Source organism: Dermacentor albipictus, chromosome 1 (assembly GCF_038994185.2).
Source record: "Dermacentor albipictus isolate Rhodes 1998 colony chromosome 1, USDA_Dalb.pri_finalv2, whole genome shotgun sequence".
In the NCBI taxonomy this organism is placed as follows: Eukaryota; Metazoa; Arthropoda; class Arachnida; order Ixodida; family Ixodidae; genus Dermacentor; species Dermacentor albipictus.
The window spans coordinates 506,271,231-506,296,936 of record NC_091821.1 but is presented as its reverse complement, the minus strand read 5'-3'; the positions used below and the strand labels follow the sequence as shown (position 1 = coordinate 506,296,936).

The following is a 25,706-nucleotide window of genomic DNA, read 5'->3' as shown; positions in this document are numbered from 1 at the left end:
CGCTTTTCCCGCTTGCCGATGGCCCGCTGCCTGACCCCTCTGAACAAAACGCCTCCAAGCTCACTATTGTGTCCGATACGGACATACCACCCGACATGTGTGTGCTTGTGCCCGTCTCTTGCTCTACCGCGACAGACGCTACAGTACTTTTTACACCGTCGCCGATTTTTCTACGTCGCAAGGCCCTACCTCTCCCACTTGCCGTCCTCACCACTGTGTCTGGATTATCCTCAATGCTTGTGTGTAACCCGTCTCACTACCATGTGTCGTTACTGCGCGGCGAATCACTCGGTCATGTTCAGCCCCTTGACCCACTTCACATTCTCGATGTTTCCGACGACACGGCCTGTTATGAACTCGACGCCCTCACTTCTCCTGTGCCGTGCACATCATCATCATCATTGTCGTCGTCGTCGTCAAACGTTCTTGAATCTGTCGTAGACGCCGATCTGCCGCCTCCATCTCGCCAGCAAGTCTTCGCGCTTCTTCAGAATTTTCGCTCGTCGTTTGACTGTGACCAACTATCTCTGGGGCGTACGGCAACCGTCACTCACAGCGTACACACTGGTTCCCATCCTCCTTTACGCCAGCGGCCATACCGCGTGTCAGCAGCCGAGCGAAAGATCGTTAACGAGTAGGTCGACGACATGCTGCACCGTGGCGTCATTCGCCCTTCCCACAGTCCTTGGGCGTCTCCTGTAGTATTAGTACGCAAGAAGGGCGGGTCAATACGCTTCTGTGTGGATTACCGTCGACTCAATAAGATCACTCGTAAAGATGTCTATCCACTGCCTCGGATAGATGACGCCCTCGACTCCTTGCAAGGCGCAGAGTACTTCTCATCTTTGGATCTTCGCTCCGGCTATTGGCAAGTGCCGATGGCAGATGATGACTGTGAGAAGACAGCTTTCATCACGCCCGATGGCTTGTACGAATTTACGTAATGCCATTCGGGCTATGCAACGCGCCCGCTACTTTCGAGCGTATGATGGACACCATCCTTCGCAACTACAAGTGGAAAACATGTCTTTGCTACCTTGATGATATCGTGGTGTTTTCGCCAGATTTCGCGACGCACCTCGTTCGCTTGCGTGAGATACTGACCTGCCTCACCTCTGCTGGCCTCCAACTTAACATCAAAAAGTGCCGTTTTGCTGCTCGCAAGTTAACAATATTGGGTCACGTTGTATCGAAGGACGGCGTGCTTCCTGACGCAGCCAAGCTTCGCGCGGTCGCAGAGTTTCCGCCGCCCACTACTCTTAAGGCACTCCGCAGCTTTATAGGGCTCTGCTCTTACTTTCGGCGTTTTGTGCGCAATTTCGCGACTATCATCACACCACTGACCAATTTGCTTACCGCTACCAACGGCATCTCCGCGTGGTCAACTTCCTGTGACGAAGCCTTCCAGCAACTACGTCGCCTACTTACTTCGCCACCGATTCTTCGACACTACGATCCCACAGCGCCTACAGAGGTACATACGGACGCCAGTGGTATCGGACTTGGTGCAGTCCTCGCACAATGCAAAGACGGCTATGACGAGTACGTCGTCGCGTATGCGAGCCGAACTTTAAAGAAGGCAGAAGCCAACTACTCAGTAACAGAAAAGGAGTGCTTGGCCATAAATTGGGCACTCGTCAAATTTCGTCCATACCTATATGGTCGCCCTTTTGACATTGTCACCGACCACCATTCACTTTGCTGGCTATCCTCGTTGAAGGATCCGTCAGGTCGCCTAGGGCGATGGGTACTCCGCTTACAAAAATATGATATCCGCGTTGTCTATCAATCGGGCAGAAAGCACTCTGACGCCGATGCGTTTTCCCGTTCACCGCTACCTGGTGATGTGGCTTCAGTGTCTCCGCTCTTCGTATCCATGTCAGCCTTCAACGTCGCTGATATGCCGGACGAGCAGCGTAAGGATCCCCTGCTTTCAAATGTGCTGAATTTCCTCCACGACTCATCCGCCACACCCTCTTCTCGAACACTTCGTCGCCAAGCCGCTCACTTTACTTTCCGCGACAACATTCTTTACCGCAGAAATTATTTGCCTTATGGTCGCAAATGGCTCCTGGTGTTACCACGACACATGCGTTCTGACATATGCGCTTATTTTCATGCTGCTCCTTATAATGGTCACGCCGGTGTTCTGAAAACGTATACTCGGCTAAGGAAGCGTTTCTACTGGCACGGCACGTATCACTTCGTGCGCCAGTACGTACGCGCTTGCACGGCCTGCCAACGGCGTAAAATTCCACAGCGCCCTCCTGGTGAGCTACAGCCGCTGCCCAGCCCGGCTCGGCCCTTCGATCGCGTCGGCATAGACCTATGCGGGCCACTTCCCTGCAGTTCCTCGGGTAACCGATGGATAATTGTAGGTGTAGACCACTTGACGCGCTACGCCGAGACTGCCGCACTCCCGGCAGCCTCTGCGCGCGAAGTTGCGTTCTTCATCTTGTGGAACTTCGTTCTTCGACATGGCGCACCACGCGAACTGCTCAGCGACAGGGGACGTGTCTTCTTGTCCGAAGTCATCCAAGCCCTTCTCGCTGCATGCAGCATCGTTCACCGCAAGTCTACAGCCTACCACCCGCAAACGAACGGCTTGACAGAGAAGTTCAACCGCACCCTCGGTGACATGTTGACTATGTACGTCGCCTCGGATCACAGTAACTGGGACACTGTTTTGCCGTTCGTCACGTATGCCTATAATACGGCCACACAAGCTACCACTGGCTTTTCGCCTTTTTTTCTGCTGTATGGACGAGAGCCCTCGTGTACTATGGACACAATGCTCCCATACCAACCCGACGCTTCCGAATGCACGCCTGTGTCTGAAGCCGCCAAATACGCCGAGGACTATAGGCAGCTCGCGCGAGCCCTTTCGACCGCTGCTCAAGGTCGTCAAAAGCTGCGGCGTGACAGTGACGCGCTTACATCAGTTTTCCCGACTGGTTCCCTTGTTTGGTTGTGGGTCCCGCCTCACAGCCCTGGCCTTTCGACCAAACTCCTTGCACGCTATGATAGCCCCTACTGCGTCATAGACCGTACCTCCGCTGTCACCTATGTTGTAGAACCTGTGACACCTTCACCCGACCATAGGCATCGCGGGCGTGACACGGTTCATGTCAACCGACTTAAGCCTACTATGACCCCCTCATTCTACCTACGCCGTAAGTCGCCAGGATGGCTCCTCTTCTCTACCGGGGGCCATTGTGGTGAAGAGGAAGACGAAGAAGGCGCTCTTGTGTCGGCTGTGCCCGTGATCAGCGTTCATCTACTGCCAGTGCTACTAAACTGTGCCTAGTGCCTCGTAATAAATCATCTTATTACAACAGGGATACGTGACAGCGACCAAGGTGGTAGCTGTAAATCGTTCGAAAAAACACAATAGTTTTTCACTAGTAAGGATCTACCGGCAAGTAATTTCGTCTGTGACACAGTTAACGGATACACCACAATCCTGAAGAAAGTCAATCCCGAGAATCGCGTCATTAGGGCACCGCGGTAGTAGGATAAATTTTGTTTTAAGATCTTCTCCCAATAAAACACTTGCAACACAAATACCAAGGGGAACTAGACACTCTCCACTGACACCACGAAACGTCACATCATCATTCCACGGGATCATAACTTTCCGACCCTGCCTCTCTTTGAAAGCCACACTCATGCCGGAAACGGTAGCACCAGTGTCCACTAATGCTGTTGCAAGTATACTATCAATTAACATACGCGCGTTGTTCTTCACCATCATAATATGCAGAGGAGTATTTCGCAGCGACGCAGGCTGTGCGGCGACCTTACCTCCATCGGCCGCGCCGGCTAGTTTCCTGACGGCGGTGGTGATGGTGAACGGCGTCGGCGGCTGGTTGGGGGCTTCAGGCTGCGGTCTGAAGCTGGCGAGCCACTCATTCTACTATATTGACGGAAGGTATTCCGGGGTGGTGCGACTATGGTGTTTGCAGTATCAGGGTCTGTCGGCCAACGGTCGTCATACTTGTCCCATTAAAAATTAGGCCAAGTTGGTGGTGAGCCATATGTTGTTGTCTGTCGACGCCGGCGATAAAAACCAGCAATGTCTCCTGAGGCGCCAAAGCTATACCACACAGGCAATGCGCGACCGACCTTGTAAGCCTCGGGTTAACCCTGGGAGGCTGCGAATGATAAACGCCATCTTACCAATTCCGATTCGTGGTGGTAGCTCGACCAGTTCGTTGATCGTGCCTCATGTCGTTGGGAAAGGTATGTCGCAGCTGATCGATTCGACAGTCTGCAACGCCTGGCATGGCACACAATGTGGACACAGCAGATGCATGTTCTTGAGGTTGGTTGGAAGCGCAATCAAGCTGTTCGACATCCGCCCCTTCGGTGTGTCGTTCAAGTTCATCGCGGACAATTTGCCTTATAGTTGCCGCAAGGTCAAATTAAAAATTACAGTTGCCGTTTTCGTCAACGCTTGCCACCGTTGTGACATTTGCTAAGCTGCCGAACTTTGGCGTGATACGGCGCAGCTTCAAGGCCTCAAATGTGCGTCAATGCTTGATGAGGTCGGCGACCAAGGCGAGACACTCCTTTCCAATTAAATAATTGTAAACATCCTCGGCTATGCCTTTGAGAAGGTGTTTCGGACTTTCGAGGATTGACCGCTTTGCGAAGCTACAGGATAGCCTCTATGTACGTAGTACAGGTCTCACCTGGGACTTGAGCGCGCTGAAGCAATGTCTGCTCCGCCCGCTTCCTTTTCGTGGTGGAATGGCCAAAGCACTCTGTGAGGTGAGTAACGAAGCTGTCCCCCGTTGTTGGGGTATCTGCATGGTTCTCGAACCACACTAGCGCAGTGTCTGTGAGGAACGGAACCACATTGTCGAGCTGAGCCGTGGAGTTCCAGCCGTTGTACTTGCTCACACGCTTGTAGTGGGTGAGGGATTCCTCCACGTCCTCGCCGAATTTTCCTGAGAAAGGGCGGGGCTCCATCTCATGCACCCGGCACCGTTTGTTTGCACTGAAGCAGCCAGAGAAGGCTGTTGGTCGCCGCTGTGGGACACCGGGATCTCAAGTGGTGTTGGGGGCAGTCGAGCGAGGCATCGGCTCCGGCGTGGTACTTGCTGCAGCAGCTCCGTCGTCTTGGTCGAAGTACCCCGCACCTCCACCACAAAACTGTTGCGGTTAATGTTAATCCGGCTTTATTTAAGGGACGAGATTGATGGTGAAGTCAAGATGGCGTCCCGAGGCTGCACCAGCTAACGTCTTCTTCCTCTTCTTCTCGCCCGGCTCATGCCGTAGCAATATGTGAATAGTTCCGAAATTGAAGGAACCTGAATTGTAAATATTCATTTCAAGTGCCACTTGCATTGGTGAAAATCGTTTATTTATATCTGCAGTGTAAATAAAATCAAGTGATTTATTTCCAATGCCATCTTTCATCAAAGAAAATGACAGACAACTACACAGAGGATGACCTCATGGCGACAAAATAGCTGTGTGATGTTTACTACATGGGACCCATTACTCTACCAATGGGCCGTTGGCAGATGTTCAATCGCATAAATATGACACGAGCATAATCATGGCTTTTTGAACTCGTGCATATTCATTTATCTTCATGCAGCAACTTCACAGCAAGAAATATGTGTCTTGTCTGTTATGTAGTCAACATGTTAGTAGCACGGAATATTTTCTTTTCAATGACTAGTGCCTTAATAAGATCACAATATAAAACAGCCGTCACATGCTTTTAAGGAACGACAAGTGAGAAAATGCTTGGCGGTTCAACGGTATTTCATATAACGGCTGCAAGAGCAGCCTGGCAGTGAATGTCAAAATAGTGGCTACATCGATGGCTACGTTACGTATGTCAAAAAATAAAATTATGGGGTTTTACGCGCCAAGACCACTTTCTGGTTATGAGACATGCCGTAGTGGAGGACTCCAGAAATTTCGACCACCTGAGGTTCTTTAACGTGCACCTAAATCTAAGTACACGAGTGTTTTCGCATTTTCGCCTCCATCTAAATACGGCCGCCGTGGCCGGGATTCGATCCCGCGACCACGTGCTCAGCAGCCCAACACCATAGCCACTGAGCAACCACGGCGGGTACTTTACGTATGTCCCAAACTGTGCTCAACTACAATAGGGAATAGACTTCATTGCTATTGTAGGTAAGGACACCTGAAATATCACAATAATTATCACAAGTACCAGGCGCTTGGCGTTAAAAGAAAATTCCAATTCGGCCACTTTGCCTTCCGTAGGCACGAAAGGTTTGACATGGCAAACATGACATACATATGGCATGAATATTCAATTCCAGCTATCACAGAATTCTAGTTAAGTGCACCTGTATGTGTGCGACAAAATGTCGAAGTTGCCGTAAAAGTGATTGCATAATGTATATCTTCCTTGAAAAAACGGTGCAAATTGAAACATATCAGAAACAGCAAAACAAAAGTGAACAACACCTAACGAAAATATTTCGAAAATTCTACATATAATTTATAATGCCTCACTTGGACTAGTAAAATTACACACGAAAAGAAATGAACTTGCGAAAAAAATTTCATTAGGGACAGAAATGTACGGAAATGTCATATCAGCCTTTAGTGCTACATACCAAAAAAATGTGCATTCATTTTTCAAGTGACATCACAGCACTCAATTTTTGCTGCCATGGCCACCCATGACCTGCACATCATTTCAAAGGCTGGCTACAACTCGTCACAATAGCATGTGAGGACATATGGGCACCAGCACCAACTGCTGCAGTGGTGATTTCAACGGAAATATAGGCAGCACTTGTACCTGTTAGCACTAAAGGATGATATGAGGGGGTGGGGAAAAAAACTTCCTCTTGGCCGAGGCGGCTCGCGGGGGCCATGCGCAAGGGCAGCCAGGAGCTGACGTAGAGTGGTCGCAGTGTTGCGAGTGGCCTCCTGCAAGACCCGAATCTGCACTGCCAGCTCTTGCCGAACCAAGCGGGATGCCCTCAACTCGCCCACCAGCTGCTGATGATGCTGCGAAACAAATTCATTTACTTCAGCTACAGGTCATGCAATGTAAATGTTACGTTTCGCAATGGTTTTAAGGTTTATAGTTTCAGCAAGGTTACTCTAGAGTGCAGTGAGATCATACACATATGATGTGAGAAATGGCAACGCAGACTGATACGATCTGTAATGTTAAAAACATGTTGAAATAGCAAATGTTACCAAACCACCTCTGCCTGTAAGAAGTCAGTGTTGGTGACTAGTTGAATTGATATTCAAAAGATGATCACGCTGTGGCGATACATGCAACCATGGAAATGTTTATTAAGTTGCTATGTGTTAAAGAACACCTCAAAGGAGATGTATAAACGTGCATAAGCCAATGAGCCCAATGACTACAGATGCCTCTCATGTGTAATCTGGTTGTAACGTACATTACCATGCGCACTAATCCCCTCTTAAAAAATGGCTGTGGCTTAGCTAAGGTTAAGCCCAGGATGCGAAGCATACTAGCCTTTATTTTAACGCGACAGCGTTAAGGAGCTCGTGTCGCAGAAAAGACGGTGTCGTCGGCGTTGGCTCAGGCGTGCGGCGCTTGCTAAGCCGCACATTTCGTTGTTGCGCCGAACGCTGCGTTGCTCGACGCTCACCGCGTCCGATGCGGGGCGCGTAGTCGCTGCGCCGTAGCAAAGCCACCTAGAAACAGTCTCTGTAGCACGCCGCAACCTTCGCTTCTCATTCCAACGAGCAGCTCTGTCTCCAGGAGGCATCTCACCTCATGAGTGTCTAGCAGAGGCAAGCGCTGCTGTTTATATACCGCCACGACGCCGCGAGCGACGCCGCGAGTTGGAGCCCCGTTTCTCCTCTGTCGTGACGTCACGGTGTCACGTGGTATTCGGTACACATAGCAACGAAAATTGCTACGCACCTCGGCGTCTTCGCCGAAAAAATCCACAGGAGCGGAAGCTGGGCCGGTTTGCCCAAGCACGCGGCGCTCTAGGCCGCCCAGCTCCCCGTTTTCCTGCAAATGCATGAACACCGTGAGCTTATACGTTCCGAAGCTGCTGCTTGCGGTGGGCTCACCTCTTCTTGGTGCCCACCTGCGCCGCGATCCTGCGGCAGTCGTAGCATGGCCGGGCCCAATACAGGCGCCAGCGCCGGGCTGTTTTGACGGCCGGACCGATCGCGTTGAGCGCCGCGGTGACTTCCTCGCGCAAAGCTTTTTTTTAGCAGCACTCATACTTGGCGAAAGGCTTGTGGCGCCTCTCGCCAAATATGGATGCTGCTCAATGAATTAGATCAGCATGGTGGCCTGCGCCGCCGAAACGCGTGCGCTTTTGGGTGCAGCCGCCCATTGCTTCTTCTCGCTCTCAATTTTTGCTGGACCACAGCGAATGAATGCCAGTAAATAGTTTTTTCTTAATTATGGGGTTTTACGTGCCAAAACCACATTCTGATTATGAGGCACACCGTAGTAGATGACTCCGGAAACTTCCACCATCTGGGGATCTTTAACGTGCACCTAAATCAAAGTACACGGGTGTTTTCGCATTTCGCCCCGATCGAAATGCGGCCGCCATGGCCGGGATTTGATCCCGCGACCTCAGGCTCAGTAGCCCAACACCATAGCCACTGAGTAACCACGGCGGGTACCAGTAAATCGTACCGTTTCAGATATCACTATGCCATTAAATCTTAACGGTTAACATTTATTTAATGTTAACATTTATTTAATGTGTTGTTTATTTTATCATGACACAAGTGTTACGTTAAATTTAACACAATTGAATAACAAAAAAAGCCTTTTCTCGTGCAAGTTATATCCAGCAGAAGTATCTGTACTGCTTGCAAGGGGAACCTATCACTGCGCAGCAGTGTGTGGTAGAAAAAGAAAGAGCCTCTGTTACAGACCACCTTCGATTTAAATCAGGACCTACATTCAGAGATAGTTACGATCGTTTATAGAAAATGTTTACTTACCAGCTATCTGTTGAGATGCCTTCCAACCTTCATCGATTCTTCCGTATCTTATGTGAATAAAAGCAAAGTGTATGCCATGCGATCACCGCAGTTGTTCAAATGCTAGTGCTCAATTATTAAGCACAAAAAAGAATGATGTGATTACTCACCGAGCATTACGCTTTCACAGTTTCCATGATGTTCACAGCTTCAAAAATTCTTCTCGGGCGAACCTACATCTCGGGCGCCGACATTTCATCTAATCGGCCAGCGTTACCGCCAAAAATACACCGAGTGCGGCTCACAGAACCGATCAGCTGTTTTCACGTAGCCACCATTTTAGATGCGCATAACGAAGTGGATTGGATGCAGAATTGGCACATGTGTGGCTATGACTCGAAAAATTAAAATATTTGTGTTTACTTTCAAGCATGCTTCAACTTATCTTGCGTCAAAAAATTACAAAACAATTTTACTCTCATTGACATACAAATGTTCTTTTTTATGCGTTTATATCTAAGCGTTAGTTGCTATATGGTCCCTTTGCAAGTAAAAAACAAGCAAAACTTGCTTCCGGCAACGATGGAGGCTGCTGATTGTGCAGATCGAAAAACGTCGCAGGTTCCCGCCCCCATACGCAGAAACAGTCGCGTAATTTTGACGTCCGGAGTTTGGAATACTTTTCGTTTGGAATAGAGTTACGTTATCGCGACCCTGATCTACGGATCAAGGCATCGATTCATCAGATTGGAATGTCCGTACATTGCAGCGCAATCTCGTGTCCGCAAATGTGAGGGAGAATCAACGGCAGTATTCACTTCGCGCGCAATCTGATAAGAGAATGCTGTTTCGCTATTGAATTCGTGAAACGTACTCGATATTAGAAACACATGCAGGTGCATCTTCAGCTAACGTATAACTTTGGAACGGTGGTTAGACGCTGCAAAAAGCTCCCACCTTTCTGCCCCACCCAAAAATAGTATACAGTTACTTTGAATATTAGCTCAAACATAGTCATCATCATCATCAGCAGCAGCAGCCTGGTTACGCCCACTGCAGGGCAAAGGCCTCTCCCATACTTCTCCAACAACCCCGGTCATGTACTAACTGTGGCCATGCCGTCCCTGCAAACTTCTTAATCTCATCCGCCCACCTAACTTTCTGCCGCCCCCTGCTACGCTTCCCTTCCCTTGGGATCCAGTCCGTAACCCTTAATGACCATCGGTTACCTTCCCTCCTCATTACATGTCCTGCCCACGCCCATTTCTTTTTCTTGATTTCAACTAAGATGTCATTAACTCGCGTTTGTTCCCTCACCCAATCTGCTCTTTTCTTATCCCTTAACGTTACACCTATCATTCTTCTTTCCATAGCTCGTTGCGTCGTCCTCGATTTGAGTAGAACCCTTTTCGTAAGCCTCCAGGTTTCTGCCCCGTAGGTGAGTACTGGAAAGACACAGCTATTATATACTTTTCTCTTGAGGGATAATGGCAACCTGCTGTTCATGATCTGAGAATGCCTGCCAAACGCACCCCAGCCCATTCTTATACTTCTGATTATTTCCGTCCCATCATCCGGATCCGCCGTCACTACCTGCCCTAAGTAGATGTATTCCCTTACGACTTCCAGTGCCTCACTACCTATTGTAAATTGCTGTTCTCTTCCAAGACTGTTAAACATTACTTTAGTTTTCTGCAGATAAATTTTTAGACCCACTCTTCTGCTTTACCTCTCCAGGTCAGTGAGCATGCATTGCGATTGGGCCCCTGAGTTACTAAGCAAGGCAATATCATCAGCGAATCGCAAGTTACTAAGGTATTCTCCATTAACTCTTATCCCCAATTCTTTCTAATCCAGGTCTCTGAATACCACCTGTAAACACGCTGTGAATAGCATTGGAGAGATCGTATCTCCCTGCCGGACGCCTTTCTTTATTGGGATTTTGTTGCTTGCTTTATGGAGGACTACGGTGGCTGTGGAGCCGCTATATATATCTTTCAGTATTCTTACATACGGCTCGTCTACACCCTGATTCCGTAATGCCTCCTATGACTGCTGACGTTTCGACAGAATCAAACGCTTTCTCATAATCAATGAAAGCTATATATAAGGGTTGGTTGTATTCAACACATTTTTCTATCACCTGATTGATAGTGTGAATATGATCTATTGTTGAGTAGCCTTTACGGAATCCTGCCTGGTCCTTTGCTTGACAGAAGTCTAAGGTGTTCCTGATTCTATTTGTGATGACCTTAGTAAATAGTTTGTAGGCAACGGACAATAAGCTGATCGGTCTATAATTTTTCGAGTCTTTGGCATCCCCTTTCTTATAGATTAGGATTATGTTAGAGTTCTTCAAAGATTCCGGTACGCTCGAGGTCATGAGGCATTGCGTATACAGGGTGGCCAGTTTCTCTAGAACAATCTGTCCACCATCCTTCAACAAATCTGCTGTTACCTGATCCTCCCCAGCTGCCTTACCCCTTTGCATATCTCCCAAGGCTTTCTTTACTTCTTCCGGCGTTACCGTTGGGATTTCGAATTCCTCTAGTCTATTTTCTCTTCCATTATCATTGTGGGTGCCACTAGTACTGTATAAATCTCTATAGAACTCCTCAGCCACTTGAACTATCTCATCCATATTAGTGATGATATTGCCGGCTTTGTCTCTTAACGCATACATCTGATTCTTGCCAATTCCTAGTTTCTTCTTCACTGTTGTTAGGCTTCCTCCGTTCCTGAGAGCATGTTCAATAATATCCATATTATACTTCCTTACGTCAGCTGTCTTACGCTTGTTGATTAACCTTGTTGATTAACAAGACCTGCCACCCTCTCATTAATGCTATAGAATTACTGTATGTTACCAGCTATATTATTATTAATCAGGAATCCGACTCCTAGTTCTCTTCTCTCCGCTAAGCCTCGGTAGCACCGGACGTGCCCGCTTTTTAACACTGTATATGCTTCTTTTGGCCTCCTAACTTCACTGGGCCCTATTATATCCCATTTACTGCCCTCTAATTCCTCCAATAGCACTGCTAGACTCGCCTCACTAGATAACGTTCTAGCGTTAAACGTTGCCAGGTTCATATTCCAATGGCGGCCTGTCCGGAGCCAGTGATTCTTAGCACCCTCTGCTATGTCGCAGTTCTGACCGCCGCCATGGTCAGTTGCTTCGCAGCTGCTGGGGACTGAGGACCGGGGTTTGATTGTCGTGTTCATATAGGAAGTTGTGGCCAAGTACTGCACCAGGGTGGCCAATCCTGCTCTGGTGAGGGAGTGCGTTACCGGTTCTGGTCACCGGGATCAGGCCACACTCCAGGCCTGTTTGTGCAATTTTATCAACACGCGGATTTTTTTTTAATCCGGTGGAAAATTGCCGCCACCGGTATTCGAACCACGGACCTCTTGCACGCGAGGCGGGTGTTCTACCTCTACGCCACCACTGCAACCCAGTGCCCAGTGCTCGTGATAAAAAGCGCCCCCAAGAGTGCACAGTGGCGTCGACATACCAAAAATTCGAGAGCTGAACACTTTGCAATTACTGGTATTTATCAAACCAGCATTTCGTGGTTCATTGTAGCCCTGTAGTTCAGGGACGAGTTCCACTACAGGTACTCTGTCGGAGCTGATGTTTCATGTCCGCATTACCTGTCACAAAATCAGAGTGTTTTCGCTTTAGACTTCAACATTAGGCAGCCGAAATACATGCAGTGAGAACCTGATCCTAATACTTCAGTACTTTTCTAATATACATGTCAGCGCTCATCCATATGGTATAAAGTACTGCAAATGTATTCAATGCTTTCCCCCAGGCAGCTGTTCTTATTCGTGATGATACATAGAAACCGAGCTTGATGCCACGAACGCTCAGATATCTAATCGGGAGCGCGCGCAATGTTGTCGCACAACTTGTGCGATTTACCGTAGCGCTGAGGTGCTTCTTGTATGATGTAGGAGAATCAGTTATAAAGGCAGAAGTTAACGGGTGGGCAAATTTGCTTAAGCTCATGAAGTTGATTTGCACCAAAATAACCTCTCCAAGCTTTTGCACTTGCTTTATAATAGGCCTTCAGCACCCCCAATGTGCCGGCGGCCTTTAACTGCACCAAACAAAACTATTGAACCAATACAAGTATTGGTGACGTTATTTTATCATTCGAGTGTTCAGATTGGGAACCTTTCGATGCGGAGTAAGTTGAGCTGGGTGCGTATTTAACAAAGCTACGTGAAATTTTCAGTAAGTGATGTTGTGTGGCTACAGAAAATGCGCAGATTGAAGCCCGTCCTAGAGATTAGGCGAGCGAACAAATTGTGATTGAGCATGCTTCTGCAAGAGCAATGCGAACAAACATTTCCCAAGTAAACGCTCGTGGAAGGCGTAACTGATGCAGAATAGAAACATCTGTAAAGTCACAGAAAGAACAGTTCTTCAAGACGGAACACAAAGGAGGAACCACACACACACTGCGCTAACAAATTGAAGCGCTGTTCTTTCTGTGATAATGAAGCAACTAGCCCTTAAGTCAATCCTTGCAAACCTGTAATGTCAACCTGACGGTACCCAGCCTTTTATGATACTGTCATCAATAGTATGGCCCCGTGAGCGCGTTCCTTGTGGGCTGTCCGTTTTTGATTTTTACTCACGCTGTCTTTTCGAAGGCAAGTAGATAAAATTTTTGGTGTCAATATAGCAGTGAAAGTGTGCCGCCGAAAGCTTGCTTGGTCGCAGAAGCGACGCATGAAGCAATGATGGTGAAAATGCAGCGCGCCGCTAGCATCAAGACAATGCGCGGCCGCCGAGGGAAGGAAAATAACAAAAGTGAACAGCTTGGTAGCTGCTCACAGAGCCGTGCCGACCATGACGGTGCCACAGTGACGAAATCTGGGTTGGCGATATTGACGGCTGATGCGTTTTTATTTCTTTCTTTTTTTCTTTATTATTTTTTTCACAGCGACGCCGTCACGAGGAAGCTTTTGCTCAGGTGCTCTTATCTAAATACATGTAAAAGGAGAATTCGTTTTGTTCGGCAACCACTGCTCCAAATTTGACAAGGTTTGTTGCATTTAAAAGAAAAATTTTAAGTCTAGTAACTCTTGGGTTCGAAATTTTTATTTATGAATTAATATTTTATTAAGAAGTGGCAAATATCGGAAATGTTCAAGAAAAGCAACAATGAAGTTTACAACTGTGTAACTCAGCAATAAAAAATATCACAATTCTGTGGAGTGCATCCAGCAGTACATGTAAAGCGGACAAAATGATTGTTACACATGAATCTAAAAAAAGATAGTCATGAGAAATTATGGCTTTTGCTGAATCCTCTTGCATAACCTAATGAATTCACGTAAAATATAATTTGGCATATTGAATTTGTCGGCTTTCAGTGATTTACTAGATGCTCTTTACAGAACTGTGATATCTGTTGGTGATACAGAGCTACTAATTTGTAAACTAGGTGCTTCTATTTTTTCCTAATTTGGAAATATTGAAAAGTCTTTTAACAAGATTAACGCCTTAAATTGAAATTCCGCTTCCAACAATCACGGGAATAGAATTTTTTATCACATATGTAACAAACTTCCATAAAATCTGTCCATGCACGCACGTTCGCAGAACTCACACAAACACGCACACACCACACATATGTACGACACAATGCTCGCCCGCATTCCCATTTACACGCGCCCAGGCATGCAGCTCACACGCCCATAAATGTACACACGCACGCACGCACAAATATGTATACGCCCGCACCTACGTTCGCGCACAATCACACAAACGCACACACGCAGATACGAAACATCCTTGGCCGCATTTACATTTACACGCGCCCAGGCATGCACACACGCGCAATAATGTATACGCACGCACGCCCGCACAAAAATGCATACGCACGCACCGCACGTTCGCGCACACAAAAAACACACACAGAGAGATACGAAACGTGCTCGCCGAATTTACAATTACATGCTCCCACACACGCACACGCTCAAAAATTCATGCACGCACACACGCGTAAAAATGTATGTATCTTCGTACACACCCACACAAACGCACACACACAGAGATACGAGACATGCTAACCCGCATTCACATTTACACGCGCCCAAGCACATACACACGCCCATAAATGTACGCACGCACGCACGCACGTTCGCAAAAACTCACACAACGCATACACAGAGATACGACACAAGTTCGCCCGTATTCACATTTGCACGAGTCCACGCACGCACATACGCTCAAAAATGTACGCATGCACACCCACACGCACATACGCACGAAAATCTATACGCACGCACTTTCGCACACAATAACACAAACGCACACACATAGAGATACAACACATGCGCGCCCGCATTCACATCTACAAGTGCCCAGGCATGCACACGCGCACAAAAATGCATACGCACGCACCGCACGTTCACCCACACACAAACGCACACACGCAGAGGTACCACACGTGCTCTCCCGCATTCACATTTACATGCGCCCACGCCCACGCACGCACGCACGCACAAGAATGTATTGGCAGCGAGCAGTTGCGGAGTCGCCATCTGTCGAAAGCGCCTCCCTTGCGTAGTATTGGGGGATCGTGCGGCGTGCTCTTCATAGGTTTCGCTTACGGCGCTCAATAAAAACACCATACGGCAGCCCTCCTGGACATTTCTGTAAGTACCTTCAAAACGAGGGAAGTTTTTGACTGTCGAAATATTAATCTTCGGCAAACTGAAATCAAGGAATCGTTTACAGATGCCATCTCTTTACCGAATACGTACAGTGAATGCCACTGCGCGCGGTCGCCGCGATGGAGTCTCCCGAACCGGCTTCTTCCGTGAAAGGTAGCCAAACGCTGAAAGTAAACTATGAAATATGTTCTTATAGTGGGTTGTCTGTAGAACCAAATGGAGCATAATAAATTGAAGCCTCAATGCAGCGATCGCACGGGCTTACGGCGACCAACAGTGCGTCTGCGTTCATGTGCGTGCACAATGTTTGCTTTCGCTGTGAGCGCGTTTTCGTACCACGCCGTGAGCTTTAGGCCTCATCATATGAATATTTGACAGTAAACAACAACCATTGCTGCGTGGACAGTGTCAGAACTGTTCAAAATTAATTCCGTTATAGAAACTTCGACACCTAGCCACGGTGACTGTGATGTGCCTTCGCGACGATTCAATCTTTTTTTGCCTTCTAAGTTCTTGGACATTTAAATAATATTTCTGAAGTTGCGTCGCACTGTATGTTTATTGGTCTTCTAAGCGTGCGATTTCCTTCTGCCTGTTTTCCTTAATACAGTGCATCAATTCATAACACAAACATGACGGTATGCCGTTCCGTTTTATAATGTACGTCGCACCGCTCCCTCTCCGTTCCAGTTAACTTGCCAGTATCTAGCATCAACAAGTTCATGGACCGAACCATCATGACATTAGCCGGGCAGCGGGCGCGGTCGAGCATCTCAATGCGCGTTTTCTGCTACCCACCGAACATCGCGCTGTCCCGGTGCCGTAGCAGAAATGTTCCTTGCGTCTGCGCTTGCTGCATACCCGAGTTGTAGCCGATGACTGTCTGCCAGTTCTAAGTTTCGCCAGCCAAGCTTCACGCAGCTCCTTGCCCTGCGGCTACGTGTGAATGAGGCTCACACCGGGCTCCGTTGCGTACGTCCGGCACTGCGGCACCGAGCAATAGCTTACCATGCTGCACGCCTCCAAAGGCAGCCATTAACTATTATAATACTTTCAAATGTTGTCAATCAGACACCCAAGGTGGTAAAGCCTCACCTTTTCATCAGAACCATGGCGCAGGTGGGACTTAAAATTTTCATTTTCAGCTCGCTTCGGAGCTTCCGAAGGAGTCGACACGGCTGCAGTGTCCACCTGATCCCTCATGCCACGTCACCCCGACTGTGGCGCTAGCCTTTACAGTGGTGGAGCTCGCCCCCAATACGCTTAAACGCACGTTCGCAAACGGTAACACCAACAAACACACGCAAGATACGGCACATCCTCGCCAGCATTCACATTTACATGCTCTCAGGCATGCACACATGCGCAAAAATGTATACGCACACACGCACATTCCCACACACACAGAGATACGACACATACTCGCCCGCATTCACACGCGCCCAGCATGCACGCACACACGCACAAAAATGTATACGCATGCACGCACGTACGTACACACGCACGAAAATGTATACCCATGAGCTGACGTCCGCACACACTCACACAAACACACACGCGCAAGATACGACACATCCTCGCCCGCATTCCCATTTGCACGTTCTCAGGCATGCACACACGCGCAAAAATGTATACGCACACACGCACATTCACACACACAGAGAGATACGACACATACTCGCCCGCATTCACATTTACACGCGCCCAGCATGCACGCACACACGCACAAAAGTGTATACGCATGCACGCACGTACCTACACACGCACGAAAATGTATACCCATGAGCTGACGTCCGCACACACTCGCACAAACACACACGCACAAGATACGACACATACTCGCCCGAATTCACATTTACACGCTCTCAGGCATGCACACACGCGCAAAAACGTATACGCACACACGCACATTCACACACACAGAGAGATACGACACATACTCGCCCGCATTCACATTTACACGCGCCCAGCATGCACGCACACACGCACAAAAGTGTATACGCATGCACGCACGTACCTACACACGCACGAAAATGTATACCGATGAGCTGACGTCCGCACACACTCGCACAAACACACACGCGCAAGATACGACACATCCTCGCCCGCATTCCCATTTGCACGTTCTCAGGCATGCACACACGCGCAAAAATGTATACGCACACACGCACATTCACACACACAGAGAGATACGACACATACTCGCCCGCATTCCCATTTACACGCGCCCAGCATGCACGCACACACGAACAAAATGTATACGCATGCACACACGTACCTACACACGCAAAAAATGTATACGCAAGAGCTGACGTCCGCACACACTTACACAAACACACACGCACAAGATACGACACATACTCGCCCGAATTCACATTTAAACGCGCCCAGCATGCACGCACACATGAACCAAATGTAAACGCATGCACGCACATACCTACACACGCATGAAAATGTATACGCATGAGCTCACATCCGCACATGTTCACACAAACACACATGTGCAATATACCACACATACTAACCCGCATTCACATTAACACGCCCAGCATCCACGCACACACGCACAAAATGTATACCCATGCACGCACGTACCTACACACGCACGAAAATGCATACGCACGCAAGCCAGTTCGTCCACACTCACACAAAGGCACGCACACACAGAGATACGACACATGCTCGCCCACATTCACATTTACATGGCCCCCCTCACGCACAAACGCACAATCAAAAATCTACACGCACACACGCACGTTCGAACCCACAGAGAGATACAACATATAGTCGCTCGCATTCATATTGACACGTGTACTCATCTTTATCGGGCGACCACGTTTCGCCGCCGAACAAATGTTATCGCACAGCGCGGGACGCGCCTGCATGTATCCGAAGTTTCTGGAAAGTTATCGATGCTTCTATCCGCTGTCTATTGTCGCCGAACCTTGTATTATCTGATTTCATCGCGTGATGTGAATGGTGTAGAACTTTGTGGAAGGCACGCGGGTCTGAACGATTAGACTGGCACATTCGACGACTGCTGTATAAAAGCCGACGCGCTTGACCCGCTGATCAGATTTTCGACGATCGCCGATTGTGTTCGCTGCTATCGTTGCGCTTTAAGTGTAGCCTGTTTTGTGGGCACAGGTTCGCCCAATAAAAGCTAGTTTTGTCTTTCACAGTACTGCTACTGTGTTCTTTAAGGTCACTACCACGTGACAATATACATGCGCCTACGCACGCACACACGCACCAAAATGTATGCGCATGAAGGCACGTTCGGACATACTCACCACACACGCACACGCGCAGATATACTACAAATCCTCGCCCGCATTCACATATACACGTGCCCACCCATGCATAGACGCAGAAATGTGTACGCACGCACGCACTCACGCACTAAAATATATACGCACGCACTCATGTTCGCACACACTCGCACAAACGCGCACGCACATAGATAGGACACATGCTCACCCGCATTCAAATTTAGTCGTACCCATGCATGCATACACGAACAAAAGTGTATGCACACACGCACAAAAATATATACGCATGCACTCATGTTCGCACACACTCACACAAACGCGCACGCACATAGATACGACACATGCTCACCCACATTCACATTTACACGCGCCCACGCATGCATGCGCGCACAAAAGTGCATGCACGCACGCACGCACTCATGTTCTCACACACTCACACAAACGTGCACGCACATAGATATGACACATGCTCACCCGCATTCACATTTACACGCGCCCACGCTTGCATAAACGCACAAACGCGTATGCACGCAGGCACACACGCGCAAAAATATATACGCACGCACTCATGTTCGCACACACTCACACAAACGCGCACGCACGTAGATACGACGCATGTTCACCCGCATTCACATCTACACGCGCCCACGCATGCATACACGAACAAAAGTGTACGCATGCACACATGTTCGCACACACTCAGACAAACGGGCATGCACGTAGATACAGCACATGCCCACGCGCATTCACATTTAAACGCGCCCACGCATGCATACACGAACCAAAGTGTACGCACGCACGCACACACCCACAAGAATATATACGCACGCACTCATGTTCGCACACACTCACACAAACGCGCACGCACATAGATACGACACATGCTCACCCGCATTCCCATTTACACGCGCCCACGCTTGCATACACGCACAAACGTGTATGCACGCACGCACACATGCACAAGAATATATACGCACGCACTCGTGTTCGAACACAGTCACACAAACGCGCACGCACATCGATATGACACATGCTCACCCGCATTCGCATTTACACGCGCCCACGCATGTATGCACGCATAAAAGTGTACGCACGCACGCACACACGCACAAGAATATATACGCACGCACTCATGTTCTCACACACTCACACAAACGCGCACGTACATAGATACGACGCATGCTCACCCGCGTTCCCATTTACACGCGCCCACGCTTGCATACACGCACAAACGTGTATGCACGCACGCACACATGCACAAGAATATATACGCACGCACTCATGTTCGCACACACTCACACAAACGCGTACGCACATAGATACGACACATGCTCACCCGTATTCACATTTACACGCGCCCACGCATGCATGCACGCATAAAAGTGTACGCACGCACGCACACATGCACAAGAATATATACGCACACACTCATGTTCTCACACACTCACACAAACGCGCACGCACATAGATACGACACATGCTCACCCGTATTCACATTTACACGCGCCCACGCATGCATGCGCGCACAAAAGTGTATGCACGCGCGCACACAAGCACAAAATATATACGCACGCACTCATGTTCGCACACACTCACACAAACGCGCACGCACATAGATATGAAACGTGCTCACCCGCATTCACATTTACACGCGCCCACGCATGCATACATGAACAAAAGTGTAGGCACACACGCACACACGCACAAAAATATATACGCATGCACTCATGTTCGCACACACTCAAAGAAACGCGCACGTACATAGATAAGACACGTGCTCTCCCGCATTCCCATTTACACGCGCCCACGCTTGCATACACGCACAAACGTGTATCATATCACATATCATATCACCTATCACATATCACATATCAAACATATCACGTTTCGCACACACTCACACAAACGCACACACACAGAGATACCACACATGGTCGGCCGCATTCACATTTACACGCGCTCACGCACGCACGAACGCTCAAAAATGTGCGCACGCACAAGAATGTATACGCACACACACATGTTCGCAAACTCACACACACGCACACACATTCATGAGACACATGCTAGCCCGCCTTCACATTTACATGTGCCCAGCATGCACACAAACACATGCACAAAAATGTACACGCATGAAGGCACGTTCGCACACCCTCACACAAACGCACACACGCACAGATACTACACATCCTTGCCTGCTTTCATATTTACACGCACCCGCATACACACACGTCCAAAAATGTACACACGTGCGCACGCACGCACAAAAGTGTATACGCACGCACACACGTTCGCACACACTCACACAAACGCACACAAACATAGATACGACACATGCTCCCCCGCATTCACATTTAGACGCGCCCACGCATGCACACACACCAAAAATTGTACGCACGCACGCACACAGGACTGCATGCACACACAAACACGCGTATGCTATCACACGCTTACACACACTTGTGTGCACACATATTCAAATACTGAGACACGTACACGCGCACACGCAAAAACAAGTACACACCCACGCACGCTCAAGGTGTGCCACACCCATATACTCACCTTCTCTTACCCTTTTGTCTCAAAAAACATGCACGTGCATACAGACTGAATGATACTCGCTCTGGAATTACCGTTCGAAACTCCAGCTGTGATAAATCACTCTGCGGTTTAAATTTCGCGCTTCTTCAAGTCAGTGCGCTCTCTTCTGGAAGGGTGCCAGACCATTTGATCTTGTCGTGTGACCTAACTACCCATCGCCGACGAAAGCACTGCTTTGACGCCGCTTCAACGTTGCGACTGTCATAAATGCATACGTTGTTGCAAATGACTACCCTTTTGGCGCAGACACTTCAAACTTTTTTGATACCCGGCTGTTATGTAGAAACAAAATTTTTAATATTTGTCCCTATCAGTTACGCATGTGCATTGCCGTTAAGTTCCACAATATGTTGAAGGTGCAATGTCCAGCATTGCTGAGTATGTCCATGCTACACGGCACGATGTTATTTTTTTAATGTAACACAAAGATATGCGCATGCTTGTTGTTATGTTGTCCAAGGAATAAAATATGATAATAAAAGCGTTGAGTTAACAAATGAGCAACCCAGCCCTATGATTTAGGAAGTAAAACTAGAAAATGTAATAAATGAAGAGCCCTCTTGAAAAAAAAGAACTCAAACAAAATCTTAAGATTGTGTTTCGGCCTTGTGGTGGAAGACTGATGAAGTCAGTCCTACCTGGCGCTGCGAGCGTGACACAAAACAATAGGTGCGAGCGATTAAGCGACTCGGCCACGGCTTCCCGCTTTCCCACAAGTGATACGCTCGGGTTTTTATAGATACCACGTGAACTTGCATGACTGCTTAAAAAAATCTTTTTTGGGAACAGTGTTGCGCAATGTGTAGAGATCGAGGTAGACATCAATCGAAAGCTGTCTCCTGACTACATACGCTGCAGAAACTTTTACGGTATACGCCATAGTTTTATCGCAGTTACCATTTTTGTATCGAAAACTGACTACAAATTTTATTATTTTCCATAGGCTTCCAACGATGAATATTTAACCACTCTGGGAACAAAACTCTTGCTTGTCAGGGAGTGGTCAGTGCATTTGGCTCGTGTGTATTTCCTTACAAAACATGTCTGTCACCTGCCTTTTTCAATAATCGACCTGCACCTTTTCTTATTCGCGAAAAACCCGCTCGTTCCATTGACAACGCTCTATCTTTGTGCCGGGGCCTCTTGGGACGCTAATTGGTACGTGTCCAGAAAAGCTGGATATTTTATTTTTATTTAGTGATGCTGCAATCCCAGGAAGGGATTTTCGCAGGGTAGGCGTATAGATACAAGAACTGGTCAAATATTTACAAAAGGAGCCAGAAAAAAGCCGCAAATGATTAGCGAACAAACAAAAAGGATCAGCATTTGAGAGAACAAAGTTCAATGATGACAGTGTAACATAGGAGTACACATAGCAGCACTGTAAGGTTTATGGCATATCCTAATTAGTAAGGAACATATAAAATATTCAGTAATACAGTAATACAAAATGATGGGGCATAAAGTTGAAAACAATAAGAAATTAGTGACTATATGGTCAGCAGGGAATGAATACAACAGAAGATGGATGTTAATGAACACTGAGGCTTCTGGTGAATGACGTCAGAGAATGCAGTAGTACTTGATCGCTAGCAAGCCGATTCCATTCCGTTACTGTTCTTGGAAAAATTATTATTTAAAGCAGTTATTGCGCGGACGAAAAGAGGTAATTGGGAGATTATGACGTTCTCTTGTAGTGTAACCGGAAGAGAAGGATATTAGCCCGTCAATATTAACCTTAAAATGATATTTGTTTAATTGGTATAGGACTTAAGTCGGGAAACGCGATTTCTTTCGGATACAGATACCAAACCAGCCCTATTTGAAAGACCAGTTACTGATGTGCGTCCATAGTTATTGTAAATAAAACGAACTGCTTTCTTCTGTACGTGTTCAATTTTATTATTGTTCGTTTTAGTAAATGGATCCCAAATTATCACCGCATAATCTAACATTGAAAGGACAACCGATTTGTAAGCTAGGAGCCGGAATCTGGGTGTGGAGGGTTTTAGCGCTCGCCTGAGAAAAAAAGTTTGACTATTGGGAAGAGTACTCGCATTCTGTTCTCAAGGAGAACAATTTCTCTGTTAGCAGGAGTGCAAGAATTCTTTTGGGGGGAGTAAAGACACTTGGTTTGGGAGAGTACAAATATTTTGGGGGAGTACTATTATCCTTGTGCGGAGAGAGTATTAGCACTCTGCGAAAGAGTACTAGCACTCACTTGAGGTGGAGTTACAAAATTCTGTCGGGGAGAGTTGCTCTGTTCTCTCTCAAAGGGGTTGACTTACTCTGGAAAAGGGAGTTAAATATGGAACAATCACATACTCGCTCAAAGAGACTTGCGGGCACTCTCTTTGTTTTTAGAGTGAAGGTAATGAATATTTTGATTTCTGCTTGAAATGTCCAAAGCAACTAGTGCACCACAGCATGACATCACATCGCAAGCGCATATTTACCTGTATATTTTGTATCAACAGGCAAAATGACATGACTGTGCAAAAGCTACTGCGCAGAAAATAAACAGAAGAAATATTTTTCTTCAGATGAACGTCCAGTATAACATCATAAAAATCAAAGTTCACATTAAACAAAAAATAAACTTTGAGCGTGTAGAAGGATGTCTAGTGATATGTATATGCAAGTTTATGCATGTTTATGCACATTGTAGGCATAGTGCATGCATGTGTAGCCGTGTAGGTCTTTGCAAGAACAGATTATCCGCATTCTTTAAGGGAATTTGAAAGGAGCACCTGGGAAGAGAGGGAAATAAACACAAGGCAGAAATAGTAGCTGACTAGGCGAAGAAGTATATAGTTTCAATAAAACGAGGAGTACAGTGAAGCTTTCGTAAGAAAATTAAAGCACAAATTTACGTTAGTCAAGCACTATCCGCTAGAGCAGTCGGCACGATGGGGAAGTGTTTCTACAGCAGTTACATCAAGCGCAACGAGGGTTGCGAAACAACTTATGTACCTCTCAGGACAGACATCTGGAATGTATATTTCATTTTAACTCTACATTCTAAAGCACCCGAAATTATAAGGCTTTACTAGGGGTCGCTTCCTACCAATTTCGATTTTTTTTCGGTAGTAGGCGCGTAGAGCCACTGTTTCACTCAGCGAAAGTGGCTTTGCGCCCCTTCGCTTCTTTCACAAATAATTAAGTGTCACTTCACCCCCCTCCCCTCTTTCACTGCCTAGCTGCGCCCCCTTAAGCGTAGCAGCCGGGGTTGTCCGCCCACACCTACCCCCCCCCCCCACTAGTGACGTCACTGCTTGCCGGTGCTCCTAGTGAATGAGGTCAGTTGTAAGTATAGTCGCACAGTGTCAGTGGATTTCGCATTATGGTTTGTCCTTCTGACATCTCTGTCTCTGGCTTTGGCAACAGCCAAGCGAGCGTGCCGCTGACGATTGCCTACCTGGAGAGTTCAGAGCTGCTGGACATTCGGCTGGTGCGCCTCCTAGTGCCAGTCTTCGCCTGTATGCGCAAGGACGCCAGCGGGGCCGTACGGTTGTCGCTCACCCTCAGCGTGGTGCAGGCGCAACACGCACAGCTCACCGTCGCCCAGTCAATCTTTCTCGTGTGAGTATAGGTGCCGCCTCCGATGGGGTGCGGCCTGGTCGCTGTTAGGCCAGCTCACGTACACCTCACTTGTCTCCACGAATTCACATCAGAGAAGTTCGATTCCTGTTGTCGTCGTGCTTGCGTGCGTAACTACGACTAAATTCTCAACCATTTGTGTTCTGCAAAATTAATGATTTACCCACGCGTCTTCGCGAACCGTCTTTATAGTAACTTTCGTACCGAGGCCATTCAATATAAATACAAATGTAGTCTTAAGAACGTGGAGGCGCTGTTAAGAACTGCCCAGCTGAGGTGCAAGTTTTGCCAGCCGGTTGCGACAGCGGCGTCAACTTTCTTAGAACGCCACCGTTACGCTCGTCTCGTCGCCGTTGTGACGGAATGCGATCGGTGGACCAACTATTGTTACTGAGCCCGCCACTGCCACTCTGGTCTGCCGCGAGCGGGGGAGTGCTCGCGGGAACGTAGTTCGAGACCCCTGCCCACGCGTCGTCCAAGAAGCAAGACAATGGGCACCCGGCCGCGCTGCCGGTGTCAGCTCGGGTTATAAAAGGCACCTTTCCTGACACAAGCCCCGAGTTCTACAATATCCGTCTTACGTGGGCTCCGGAC

The 25,706-nt window shown here is 47.9% G+C and overlaps 1 protein-coding gene across 3 annotated transcripts in view; it reads left to right on the top strand.

Moving 5' to 3' along the window:
- LOC135907588 (excitatory amino acid transporter 1-like) overlaps positions 1–25,706 on the top strand; it is a 273,341-nt gene that overhangs the window by 230,994 nt on the left and 16,641 nt on the right. For 2 of the 3 annotated variants that reach the window (XM_065439269.1, XM_065439267.1), the window contains one exon: positions 24,900–25,094. The exons of the other annotated variant lie outside the window; for it this stretch is intronic. In XM_065439269.1, coding sequence (XP_065295341.1) covers positions 24,900–25,094 — 195 coding nt within the window. The remainder of the gene's footprint in view (positions 1–24,899; positions 25,095–25,706) is intronic. 3 annotated transcript variants of the gene reach the window in all.